Here is a 14,431-nt window from a genome sequence, read left to right on the forward strand (position 1 = left end):
TCCCAGTCCTTTTCCAAACTAACCTATTGTTATATATGTTACAAGAATCCAGGTAGGTAATATGAATGAGCGAAATAATTTCTTGATAGGGGACATGCCTTGTCCCTAGAAGTGGCCATTAATTGCTTCTAGGCAACAGCTGTCATGCAGGCTATTTTTCTTCCTATTTTTTCAAGAAAAGCGAAAAAATGAAGATTTTATGTGACGTGTTTAAAATATTGACTAAAAAAATTTTGACATGTATAATTAGAACAAATTAAAAAATATATATTATATATGCTCTCCCCCCAAAAAAGTGTTTCTTGAAATGCAAAACATGGCACATTAAGCTGGGCATGGAGGCTGATGCTTGTAATCCCAGAAATTATGGGTGAAGTAGGAAGTACAAGTTTGAGGCCAGTCCCAGCAATTTAGTGAGACCTTGTCTTAAAATGAAAATATTAAAAAGGACTGGAAATGTAGCTCAGTGGTAAAGCGCCCCTGGGTTCAATCCCCAATACCAAAGAACACAGTACTTCTATACGAAACTCTTCCATAAACTCTGGCTTAGTAATCCTGTTCTGCAGCCTCTAAGATCAGTTGAAAAAACTAAATCCTACACAAGCATCAAGTTATATTGCCCACATTTCCCCCATTAGTAGTGTGAAATCTTCTGCCCCTCCAAATAGTCTCTTGTGGTTCAGCAGCTTTTGTTTACAGATGTTGACACACTAATAATACTATTCAAAGTATATTCTGGCTCTTCCTCTAAAAGGTCATGTATCAGACACATTTCATTCTTAACTTGTCTGAATAGTTGTGTGGACTTATCAGGTCTGACCATGACTATACCAGCTGGTGGTCATTGTGAAGGTTTGGATGTGTCTCCCCAAAACTCCTATTGATGTAGGAATGTTCAGAGGTGAAATTATTATATTATTATAAAGGCTGTAACCCAATTAATGAATTAATCCATTTGATGGACTAATAATTTGAATGGACTAACCGGGTGGTAATGATAGGCTGGTGGGACATGGCTGGAGGAAGTTAGTCACTGGGGTTTGTACTTTGTCCCTGATGCCTTGCCCTCTTCCCTCCTGCTCTGCTGAGTAGTTTTCCTCCACCAGTCCCTTCTGCCATGAAGTTCTGCCTTACCTTAGGCCCAGAGCAATGGTGTTGGCCTACTATGGATTGAAACCTCTGAAATCCTGAGTCAAAATAAACTTTCCCTCATCTACATTTCCTTGTCAGTTATATTGGTCACAGCGAGGAAAAGCTAACAGTCACCTGACCACCAAACCATGGTCCCTGATCACATTCAGTTCTGCTCCAATCCAAATTTCAGAGACAATCATAAGCCTCAGCAATTAGGCACAAGCTTGCATGCATACATATGAATCCCTTTGTAATTAAAAATACCAGATAATAGTTTGCTGATTAATAAACAAAGTATTTATTCAGCACCCATGTGCCAAGCACTGTGCTAGGCACTGTGGTGGATACAAAAATTAAGACATGGTCCCTGCCCTTAAGGAGCTTACATTCTCATGAGGGAGACAAGACTAATATACATGTACCAGCTAGGAACAGTACAAGACAATATATAATTTGGTGTAAGAATATGTCATACAGATTTGAAGCTTTATAGAGATTCAAAGAAGACAATGAAATAGGCCCTAGAATCAAGATTTCTTGAGGTGTCAGGAACAAGTCCAGGCCTTGAAGGATTAGAGAGGCTTAACTTGAGGTCCCTGTTAGGTAAAAGTGGGAATAAGGTTCAGAAGACAAAAAGTATGCATTTAATATAGGGGCTAAGAATTCACTGGATTTTTGAGCAGGTAAGTAACTTGACCATATAAGGTTCAACAACTTTAATGAAAACTCATAAAATATGTAAGTAATTTAGGGGCATCCTGCAGAGCACTAAAAATGATGACAGGATCTTAGCTAACACCAAAGATGAAACACCTGTCAAAGGAAAACAGAACCATGACTTAAAACACTGGCAGGAGAGATGACAATTCTAGGAAGCCAGTTACTCAACACAGCATAGCTCTCATATTTCCTAATTTTCAGAAGCCCAGAGAGACTGAGTGAGGCTTTCCTTAACAAGATCCAGGACAAGGGTGCTTTGCTTTGAGAGAATACAGAAGTATGAAAGATATTAGGACATACAATAGTGACACAGAAAAAAAAAAAAAAAAAAAGAACCAAGTGGAAGAGAGAAACAAATAGAAATCCATAGTGAAAACACACACCAAAATGTATATAAAATGTATCTCCTAGGGAGATGCAATTTGCTCGTCCATTTATTTTCAAATGAACATATATTGTATTTCTGTAACAAAAAAACATGTTTTAATCAGGTGTGTGCTTTTCAGTATAACTAGTAGAATTCAGGAATCTTTCAAATTATATGTATGTAAGGTTGATAGGTCACAAAAATTCCATGTATCAAATCTCACTTTTCAATTGACTTGCATTATGAAAAGGAAATGTTCTGGAAGACTCAAGATCAAGAGGTAAGCTGGGAAAGAAGTAAGGACTTTTCCTTAGGTTCAGGTAAGCCTGGGGATCCTGTCAAGCAACACAGGGCGGGGGATGGGTGGGAGTGGGACTGGCCAAACTGATAAGAGGTCAGTGATTTAAATCACCACTGCCAAGGACACAGTGTAGTAGCATAGCAGGGCGTCCTGCCACTAGGAATTTATACCCTACAAAAGCAGAGAAACAAAATCCTATAAATGACTGCCTTTAGGCTATACATTCAAAATGTGTTTCCTGTTTTACCCAGTCATGAATGTGTACAGATACTCCCTAATTAAATGAACAGTCAGTGAATAGATTTTAGGATTAAAATTTTACCACAAAAATTCCATTAATTGGATAATCCAAAATTAAGTCAAGGATAACAAATAAAACCCATTTCTAGCCCCAAAGCAAACAAACAAACAAAAAACAAAAAAACTCCTAAAAGTCATTGGTAAAACTTTCTAGACAAAGACAAAGATGATTAAATTTAAGAATCCCGTAAGGATTATACAATCTAAGTATGGCATTTAAACTTTAAAAACACTTCTTAAACTGCTTAGAGGAAAAAGCAGTCCCATTGACCCAAATTCCATAAAACTGCAACAATCATATTCAAAGTTACTTACTAGCAACGTGTAAAATACGCGTACGAAATTCCATACTTATGCATATTCCAATTTTAAAGACATTAAAATACTTTGTACTTTAACAATAATCTGAAAATTCCCACTTAAGATGTTTTTATGTTTGATCTAAGCCTATGTCAATCTGAGGAAATCTCACTCTGTAAAGCTATCCCTAACCAAGACAAAACTGAAGACAATCCAGTTGGGGGACAGGATCTTGTACCTACATGCTATTCATAAAAAACTGAGATCATTTCTTTCTTAGGGGTGCACTCTTTTACTTTCCTGAGTTCTGATTAAGCAGTATGAACACAAACCTGCTGGGATTCGGGAAGAACTTACTATTTTGGACAAGTATTTGTTGAACCACAGGCATGATTTAAAGGCCTGCTTCTGTGGACCCTAATTTCTGCCTAATTGGGAAGGTAACCATTTACTTGGCTCTGAAAAGGTTTTCAACTTTTCATGAAGTAAATGACAAATATTAACCAGCCAATGACCCGGGAGGAAAGTATGCCTAGCTGCTACTCATTCATCTTCCCATAGTTTTCAAAAAATGTGGCCATTACCAGTCACTCCCTGGATAGTTCTTAATGGAGAAAAGCAAGCAGAATAAATAAGATACCACATGAGCCTTTTACTTACAGCTGACTTTTCTACAGCTGAATTTCTGCTACAAGAATCACCCTCCCTTCTCTTTCTTGTGTTCTGATGACTTGAAGTTTTGCAATTCCCAGATGGAAAACAAGCTATCTGAGTGACAGAAATAAATCTTTCTACTGAAGCTAGCACTCTGAATTAGTAAGATGTACATAGCTACAGCACTATAGTCATGTTTTCAATCTTGAAATGAAATCTATCTGAAAGCTGTGAAGACACAGGAAGAGCAGGCCTGTAAACTGCTCAGTCCAGACCTACTTGGGAGAACTAGCATACACTATCATAATTTAAAAAGATCACACACAAAAGCTTTAATACAGTGAAAGAGAGATGGAACTCAGTTTTATTTTGTCCTCTCTGAAACTTTCATTTACACCATGGCCTCGTCTATCAAAGAAGAAGAAAAAGCCCTGCCTTATGCCACAGAATTCAAGTACTTATGTACTTGTTAGAGGCAGCAGGATATCTTTCTCCAGTTTTTTGGCTCCAAGAGATTACACTTTCAGTACCAGTGTAGTGAGGAACCACTGGCAAACTGCTGGAAATGTCTTCTGGATTAGTCAGTGTACCATTTCATAAAGTGCTTCTGGAGTTAAAATCTGTCAAGCTGTCAAAAGTGTCCACACTTTTGCAACAAAGGATAAAAGAATCCCAATGGGTATTTCACCAAGTCCTTCCCAGCTGGGTTTCATTATTGGCACAGCTGCTTTAACCTCCGAGACGTTGGCCCTCACCCCAGGCAAAGCCTCCTGGCCGTTCTTCAGGTAGCGGATTGTAATTTGGATCCTCATCTGGTGTATCAAAAATAGTCCTCCTAAAATACACATGACAGATATAATTTAGTCCCAGAATCATCTTAGGTTTGAAGTACTATAAGGTCAGTTCCCTCCCACAGGGGTTTCCACTATTGGAGGAGCACTGGGTCTGCCTGCTAATTAAACAGTTATCATTTTAATTATTTAACATTTACATTAACTTTTACCTCCTTACTAATTTTATCACAAAAGCACTACATGTTAACTGTAGAGAAACAGGAAATGTAGATGAGTAAAATATCCTAAGTTCCCAGATAATTTCCACTGATACCTTAATTATTCTTCTAGAATAAATAATTGTGGTTTTACAAAAGGTACATCACACTTCTGTTTTTTAACCTTTTTTTTTTTTTTTAATACCCAGGATTGAACCCAGGGCCTCTTAGCCACTGAGCCACATCCTCACTCCTATTTTGTATTTTGTTAGAGACAGGGTATCACTGAATTGCTGAGCACCTCGTCATTGCTGAGACTGGCTTTGAACTAAAGATTCTCCTGTCTCAGCTTCCCAAGTCACTGGGACTACAGGCATGCGTGCACTCTGCCTAACCTAGCTTTCATTTAATTTGGTAAGAATGTCTCACCATAACAAAAGCTAAGTGCCCATCAACAGACAAATGAATATACAAAATACAATATATACATATGACAGAACATTAACCTTACAAAGGAAGGAATTGGTTGGGGGTGTTGCACGGTGGTATAATATTCAATCTTGCATTCAATCCCTGGCAACAACCAAAAAACATTAAAAAAAAGAAAAAATAATGGAAGAAACGATATTCTGACACATGTGCTCCAATATGGACAAACCTTGACAGCGTTATGCTAAGTTAATAAGTCACTCAAAAAATACTGCATGTTTTTACTTATATATTTATATGAGGTTCCTACAGTAGTTAAATTCGGAGAAAGAGAAATAAAATGGTAATTGTCAGGGACTACGGGAAGGGGATAATAGCGAGTATCTAAAGGGCACTGAGTTTCAGTTCTCTAAGATGAAAAGAATTCTATGAATGATGGCGGCACTATCATATGAATGTATTTAACACCACTGAACTGTACATTTAAAAATGGTAAATTTTAGGGGCTGGGGTTGTGGCTCAGTGGCAGAACACTTGCCTAGCATGTGTGAGGCACTGAGTTCAATCCTTAGCACTGCATATAAATAAATAAAAAATAAAGATATATCAATAACTAAAAAATATTTTTTTAAAAAATGATAAATTTTGTTAGGTAATACAAATTAAATTTAAAATCAATTAACAAGGTATCCCAATAAAAATTACTGCAGAACATAAGTACAGATAATAAATTCCCAAGTCTTTTTTTTTTTTGGGGGGGGGGGGTGGGTACTGGCGTTTGAACCCAGAGGCACTTTACCAAAGCTATATCCCCAGCCCAGCCTTTTTTATTTGAACTTGAAGATCCTCCTGCCTCAGTCTCCTAAGGAGCCGGGATTATAGGTATGGGCCATCATGCCTAGCTTTCAAGACTTTTTAAATACTATTATAAAATAATTCAAAATTTCATTAAAGTATGAACCATTAAAGCAGCATCCTCTACTACGAGTCACATATGTAATTCTACTTGCTGTCAAGGCTGTCAATTGGTAAAATCAGAAATGTATTCAAAAACTTCTACTTTATATTAGAGTCAGAAACAAGTATTTATGTTTCAAAAGGAGCTTTGGTTCTTACAAACTAACAACAAAAAACCGAACACACCAATAGGAAAATGGGAACTGATATTTAATAAGGGATATTTATAGTCTCAAAGTACTTTCCTACAAAAGGGAAAAGAGTATCTTTACAATGGAAAAGCCTGACAGACACCTTAAGTAATCAAAATGATTATCATCACCTTGATAAATACAAGTCAAAATCCCATGCTAACAGGCTGCAATCAGAACAGTGTCATTTATCTGATATTCCCACCAAAGGTGAAAAACTTGAATCAAAATATGTGAGGAACATCAGACAAACACAAACTGGGGAGATATTCTATACAATGAACCCAAAATATTCAAACAAACCCATGTCATGAAAGCCAAGGAGAGAATAAGGAGCTGTTCCAAACGGAAGGACACTAAAGAAACGTGTCAATAAATAAAACACCTGAATCTGAGCTGGATTCTTTTGTGGATTTACTTTAAAAATAGCTAAGGGAAAAATGTCTTTTGTACTCTATTTGTTTCTTTCTGTAATTCTGAAATGAATTTTTAAAATTGTTTAAATTATAAAAAAATGAGACACCATCTTATTCAATAGAAAAGGGTAAATAAGGGTATTTGATAGGGTTGTCAGGAAATAAATACATACATTGCTGGTGGAAATGTAAACTTGAACATCCACCTGGAAAGTTCTGGCAACTAAAAAAACAAAAACACCAGCAATTCCACCTCTATGGACTTATCCTTTGAACATAACCCATGGATATGTTCAGACTTATAACCATTCCAATTAGAGAAGGGAAAAGCAAAAGCTAACATCAATGTCCATCAATATAAGATTAGGAAAATTATGCAAAATCCACATCATGAAATATCATGTAACTTACAATTTTGTAGGACATTTATGATGGACAAGTGATCATGACATATTAAATTTAAAAGGCTATGAAATAGGATTTTTAAAAACTATACAGATGGGCTGAGATTGTGGCTCAGTGGTGGAGCACTTGCCTAGCATGTGTTGGGTACTGGGGGTTGAATCCTCAGCACCACATAAAAATAAATAAAATAAAATGTGTCTGTCTACTTAAAAAAAAAAAAAAAAGTATACAGACAAGCCAGACATGGTGGTACACACTTAAAATTCCAGCCACTTAGGAAGCTGAGGCATGAGGATCACAAGCTCAAGATCAGTCTAGTCAACTTAGCAAGACCCTGACTCAAAATAAAATTAAAAATAAAAAAGGTTGGAAATGTAGCTCATGGTATAGCACTTGTATAGGGCCCTAGGTTTAATCTCCAGTACCACACAAAGGGGAGAAAAAAAAATAGACAGTAAAAGACTAAAGAATACTTATAAAAAAGTGAACAATGGTAGCCAATGCTATGTCTAAGTAGTGAGATCATGGATGATTTTATTTTCTTTTTGCTTAACTGTCTACAACAAACATTTTAATACAAAAACTTAAAATTTTCCCTCAATTGAACTCTTCTTAATGTAATATTTCCCAAAGACACAAAATTCTGGAATAGAAGAGGTCTTATTTGCTTAAAATCATAACCAGTCAATAGAACAACTACACCTGATTTCTGGTCCCAAGCTATTTCTACTCCACTGTCTCTCCCACCTGTTCTGCAGGACAGAAATCCTACCATTAGAAATTTCATCTGTGTTGCTCATTTTGCTACCTCACCTGTCTAAACTGGACAGCAGCCTCATAAAACCAGCAGACTCCTCCCTGGGATAGGAAGTTCTAGTGGTCCCCTGAAGCAATAATTACCACGGCATCCCATGACATCCTGAGCCTGTTAACCTTGCTTTTGCCACAACCTTGGAACTGCCTGTTCCCACTCAATCCAACTGCTCCTAAACTGCGGCTAGATTCCTCAATCTGCAAATATTTACTGACCTGAACTATGTGTACCAGGAGCTCTGAGAGCCCCAAAATACCCAAACATGGGTCTTGTACTGGTTTGTCTGCAAGGAGCACAAACCATAGGGCTAAATACTCACAAAATAGATGGTGTTTTCAGAATTCTTATCCCTCCAGGCTGATTGGGAAATACATCTTCCAAGAAAAAATATATGTGTCCAACTGCAATACCTAGAGTCAACCAGAAATAAAAGATGAGAAAGAGTATTAAAATTTCAACTGCAGGTGGACCTACCAACATAAGTTGCTTATTTTTAGGATAACAACTAAAACTTAATGAACTGATATGGTAGTCTTTGAGATATACCTATCAAATAATTCTATAATAGTTATTCATGAAAGCCAGACAGAATAAATGTGAAAACAGTGACAAAATAAACTTAAATTAATATGATAGAAAAAGTAGTGATAAGACTCTTACCCAAGAGGTCCACAATGATTGAGTTCCCCAACAATAAGGAAAACCCCATGAGCACCCAGGGCAGAAAAGGGGCCTGGAAGTTGAGAAGACCAAAGAAGTTCATGCGGACATATGGGTTCCTTCGGCTCCATACATAGACGAGCATTATTGTAAAGGCCTGTCCCAAGAAAACTAAGCTCACAAACAAACCAAAAAGCTAACAGATGGCATTAAGGAAAATATCAACATTAAAAGCATAACAGGGAAGACTAAGAGAACTAAAGATTGAGTTGTAATGAAAGCTTAAATGAGAAAAGTTGAGAAGTTACATCTTTAGAAAAGAAGGAAAAAACCCTGAAGATAATTACTAGAGCATTCAGACAAAAACTGACTTCAGTGAAATCATCTGGAGTATAGCTATTTCGAACTAATATTCTACTTTTGTGAAGTTCTTGCTTCTGGAAAATGTTAATTCTTTAGTCAATAATTACAATAAAGCTCACTCACCATAAGCACTTTTACCGATGAATGTCAGCAGGAACAAAATCATCTCTTCAGACAGTACTACATCCAAGTCTGTTTTACAGGATAAATTTTTTTTCTTCTAAATGCATCATTTTTTTTTTTTAGTAATTTTTTTTTTTTAGGTGTAGATGGACACAACACAATGCCTTTACTTTTATGAGGTGCTGCCTGTGTTAGGCGAGCACTCTACCACTGAGCCACAATCCCAGCCCCAAATGCATCATTTTTGATAGTGACTAAATGCATGTCTCACCAACTTAGTTTAAAAATGAAATACACTCATCAGTGATATAACTAACCTGGGTTAAAAGTTCCTCTGTCTTGCTCATAGTAGAAAAAGCATCCTGCCCAACATCTATGCTTGGAAAGCTGTTACAGAAGGTGTGCTGTAAAATAAACGGTCATACTCTAAAGAGCTAAAATCTGGAAGTCTACTTTAATGTGTTTGTTCAGAATATTTAATGAATCATGGGAGACAGATGAAATATTTTAGGAAGAGACTGGCTGTTCTTTAACATTTTCCTGTATTTGTTCTATTGTTTTTGAAGGATACAGTCATTAAGAATCCACCAAAAAGGAACATAAATACAAAGTCTGCTGTCCGACCTCGGAAAGAGCCTTCTTCTAGCATTCGACAGTAACGATATCTTAAGTTCCAAGTTAAGAAAATGTCAATCATACTAATTGGAAGAAAGTAAAGTTTAACGTATCATTTAAGTACACCTGGACTCCACATTATCTATAAGCATTCAGGCTTCATTTTTATAAGCATGTTTGAGTGATAAGGTAAATACTTTTAGTTTCATTTTTTAGGTATAGATGGACACAACACAATGCCTTTACTTTTATGTGGTGCTGCCTGTGCTAGGCAAGCACTCTACCACTGAGCCACAATCCCAGCCCAAAACTAGCACCATATTTTACTACGAATGTCCCTAGCTGGGGAACCAATCCAGATGTTACAGAAATATGCTTCCAGTCACCTTTAAACATTTTGAAATTTATAGTATTATCTTTCCCACACTCAGCCTAGCCTTGATCCTCACCATTCTTACTTTTCCATGAAGAAATCCCCATAAAGAAAACTTATGTGATAAACTACTTTTCCAGGCCAGGCAGGTAAAGCATTTCTATATTTACATCAGTCAATAAAGATGCATTAAAATGAAAAAACTATCATCACTTTCCAGAATAAAGTATTACATAGGAGAAACAGGAATCATCCTAGGACAAGAGTCCTGCCATGGCTACAAGTCCCTCTGTCCACTGCTGATGAACTGAATTACAACCCAGTGGCCCCAGATCATGGCTTTTAACAATCTGGAACATGACAAGCTCAGCAGACATTATGGTACTATGCTTTTGGCCAGGAGAACCAGCAATCAAGACCCAAGATTTCAAGTTCTCCATTTCTCATGAACCCATGGCAAACTCTTGCTAATTAAATTATGACCATGTACAGGTTATGTATTACTTATACCTACTGATACCATTTTATAAGTATGCTTCTATTAAATGTTTTCCCCCCCCCTTGATTAGGTTTGTAAGCAACTTAAGTAATGATCTCTCATAATTAGACCTCCCATGTAAAGAGTGAGCTACAACTCCTTCAAAATGCTGCTGACCATCTACTCTATGTACAACTGACTCAGAATTCATAGATAAGAGTATCAGAATTAAATCTTAATTTACTCTATCCTAAGTAAACCTAAAGTTTTGATGCTGACTTCACTTAATAAAGGATACAGAAAAATCATGTTAAATAAAAAATTGAATCCAACTGGTCCAAAAAATAAGAAATTGGTGATTAACCGCCATATCTGTAGAGGAAAAAAAAAAGAGAGAGAAAGAAAGATTAGGTAAAATTTATCAGCAGGAAACATTTTATGATTACAATGGTTGAAAAGCCATAAAGGGTGATATTTTATTACGGATCCCAAACTGGAAGACACAATCTGACAATGGATTTTTGTGCTGCTTCGACCATAAAGTCAGAAAAATACTGTATGTACCATAAAGTCAAAAAAATACTGTATGGACTGTAAAATTTATAAAGCTAAAAAAGCAGAAAATTTGAACTGTGATTGTCCTTAAAACAACTCACAATGATCAAGTAAATTATGGAAAAAGTTTGAAGACAAGACTAGGTTGAGCCAGGCACAGTGGCATGTGCTTGTAATCCCAGCAACTTCAGAGACTGAGGCAGGAGGATCACAAGTTTGGGGAAATCCCAGGCAATTTACAGAGACCCTATCTCAAAATAAAATTTTAAAGAGGGGCAAGCCCACTGCAACCTATTTTTAAAATGGACATGTTTCTTTCTTTTTCTCTCTCTGCTCCTCCCTAATCTCAGGGGAAACAGGACTTTTCATTCCTATCCTAGGCAGATTTATCTGTTCTGAGTACACACCCACCATAGGAATGAAGTAATCCAGACTTTGGGGATGATACCAGAAGATCTCAGAAATGACTATCTCCCAAATTAACAAGTAAATTTCAACTCCAGACAGAGAACACATGGAATGTAGCCTTTGAATCACTTCTTTAAAAGTTCCTATTCCTGCTGATAGGCAGAATCACAGCCTTTGGGACAGAGTCCCCTGTGTTTCTCCTTTACTAGCAAAGCAATAATCCTTCTTTTTTCCTTTTTCTCAAAAATAAATAAATAAAAAGGGGCAGGGGATATAGTTTAGTGGTGGGAGCATGTCTCCCTGTCACCAAACCCCAGTACCACTAAAAATAAATAAATAAATAAAAATTTAAAAATAGGTTCATCCACATAATAGAAGAGTGCGCTTACATATGTAATATAGTCATCTCAGGTAACTTTTTTTTTTTTTTTTAAATACCAGATATTGAACCTAGGGGTCGCGCTAAATTGCTGAGGCTGGCCTCAAACTTTCAATCCTCCTGCCTCAAGAGTCCCTACTCACTGGGATTATAGGCATGTGCCACTACGCTCAGTATAAATGAAACATTTGAGACAGAGAGAACACTATGTTTGGGGCAGAACTACTGGTTTTGGGTTTTTCCTCCTCTCCAACAATAATCTGTATGATCATCCAGAAGTAGAAAAATGCATCTCTCTCTCTGAATTCTGATTGCTAGAAAAGACTATCTTCCATTGCAATTTAATATATTGTTTAGTATATTGTTTTAGATACTGGTCTTTTACTGTTATGTTACTACAGTCTGATCCTGGAAGGTTAATTATTTCAGTACTGGGAATTGAACTCAGGGGTACTCTACCACTGAGCTATATTCCCAACACTTTTTCATTCTTATTTTTGAGGCAGGCTCTGCACAATCAGGCTGGCTCAAACATGTGATCCTCCGAGTCATTGGAATTATATGCATGAACCACTGCACAGGGCAAGATGAACTGACTTAAAAGTGCTGTCAGAATTGAATTTATGAAAGCCAGAAGAATGAATCAGACATAAGTTTCCTATGTTTATATATGAATACATGACTAGTGAAACTTCACATCATGTATAACCACAAGAATGGGATCCTAATTAGAATGTTACACTCCATGTATGTATGTCAAAATACACTCTACTGGGCTAGAGCTGTGGTTTAGCGGTAGCATACTTGCCTGGCATGTGTGAGGCACTGGGTTCGATTCTCAGCACCACATACAAATAAATAAAGGCCTATCAACAACTTAAATAAATAAATAAATAAATATATATATATATATATATATATATATATATGAAAAAATACACTCTACTGGCATGTAGATCTAAAAAAATTTTTTTAAAAAAAGAATTGAATTTATGAACTGAATCATGATGATAACAAGAAGGTGGTGTGAACAGGTGGTGAAGGACAAAATAAAGCCATCCTGCAAAACTCCCTGGGCACCTTGCTAATCAGTCTCCTTTTAAAACTACAATAAACTATAAGACAGTGAGATACCCAATACAGGAACTGAACACATGAAAACCATGCAAGGAACCTTAAAGATAAAATTCCTAACCCTGGTGATTCTGATTTAGTACAGAATTAAAAAGCTTCTACAGATAAAAAGCTTGTGAATCTCTTAAAAGTTCCCTAAGTGACTCTGAAGCCCAGCCAGCTTGCAGAATCATTGCTTTACACCTCAACAATATGATTTACAATCTCAGGACCCCAGTGGACTCTTTTCTGAGATGCCACATGGCAGAGTTTGCTACTTAACAGCTCAAAACAGAAGCAACAGAAACATTAACTATGGTTTTGAAGGGCCACTTACTTGAAAGTGTTTAAAAATTAATTCAGGATTGAAGTACAGCTGAAAAGGTGTGATCAATTCCAGCTGCTGAAATAGAAAAAGAACGTCTTAAAACAAATCAATCAAAAAAATTTCATCACTTACAACAAAGGATTAGTAAATAGGTCTAGCAAGTGCCAATTCTCAAATCACTTAGGATGAATTACTTTTAAGCCTTTCTTAGGCCAGAGGAAGAAGCTGGTAAAGAATTGTCTACACCTGGCACAACTCTTTGTATCCTCAATAACACAACATTTTAAAAAAATGTTACAATGCTTGAGGATCACATGAATGCATAGGAGGCAGGCAGGTGATGGTACTTTTAGATTTAGTCTACGTAAGAGCAGCTATTACTAATTTGCCCATTACGTGGGCACCACCGAAACAGATGGGTGGAAAACACAACTTACTTGAAATAACGAGATTGGACACCCTGCCATCATTAGGACTGGGTGCTACCGCCAGCCCCTTTTATCTACAGACCCCTATGATGTTTTCCTCTCGATACTTTTCTATATTCAATACCTAAGTCTCTTCACTTAGCGGACCTTCCTCCCACAAATCACTACGTTACCACCTAAAAATTACTATAGCTTTCGGACACATTTTGGGTGGGCGGCTCCCGCAGCCCTTACCACCTATAGGTCCGGTTTCATCTCTCAGAGACTGATCTGATCCCTCATGGAGCAGCACTCCCTTCTCGGGCCATTGAATTAGCACTCTTGGAACCACCCCGAACCCAGGAGTGTGCCTTGTATGCCTCTACCCACCCCTGGGACCAGACCCTCTGGGCTTCCTCGAGGCCCAACCCCAGTTTCCTGAAGAACCAGTCATATCCAGCCCGGAAAAGGAGAAGGAGGCGCTGCAGCTGCTCACCACAGCGGCGGTGGTGAGGACGCAGGCGGTGGTGTAGGCGCGGCTAACCGGTGGGATTTGCAGATACTCCAGCCGGAGGCTCTGGTACGCCATCTTTCCCACCGCCGCCTGCCCACCCCCCAACTTCCCCTTCCGCCAGTATGCCCAAGCGGCA

General features: G+C 37.4%; 1 protein-coding gene across 2 annotated transcripts; it reads right to left on the minus strand.

Moving 5' to 3' along the window:
• Nucleotides 1–1,408: 1,408 nt before the first annotated feature.
• On the minus strand, nucleotides 1,409–14,415 carry Derl2 (derlin 2). Of its 2 annotated transcripts, none has more exons than XM_046425029.2 (7): nucleotides 14,278–14,415; nucleotides 13,384–13,449; nucleotides 10,890–10,963; nucleotides 9,697–9,790; nucleotides 8,640–8,835; nucleotides 8,299–8,389; nucleotides 1,409–4,611 (listed from the first exon to the last, which is right to left on the minus strand). In XM_046425029.2, exons 1-7 carry the CDS (start codon nucleotides 14,368–14,370, stop codon nucleotides 4,506–4,508), a joined length of 720 nt encoding a protein of 239 aa, XP_046280985.1. In that variant the 5' UTR covers nucleotides 14,371–14,415; the 3' UTR covers nucleotides 1,409–4,505. The 2 variants fall into 2 exon arrangements, with proteins under 2 accessions (XP_046280985.1, XP_046280986.1); XM_046425030.2 differs by having other exon boundaries at nucleotides 13,384–13,446; nucleotides 14,278–14,397.
• Nucleotides 14,416–14,431: the final 16 nt, after the last annotated feature.

The sequence above is a fragment of the Marmota monax genome, unplaced genomic scaffold (genome assembly GCF_021218885.2).
Source record: "Marmota monax isolate L192 unplaced genomic scaffold, Marmota_monax_Labrador192_F-V1.1 WCK01_AAM20220418_F8-fsc00218, whole genome shotgun sequence".
Lineage (NCBI taxonomy): Eukaryota > Metazoa > Chordata > Mammalia > Rodentia > Sciuridae > Marmota > Marmota monax.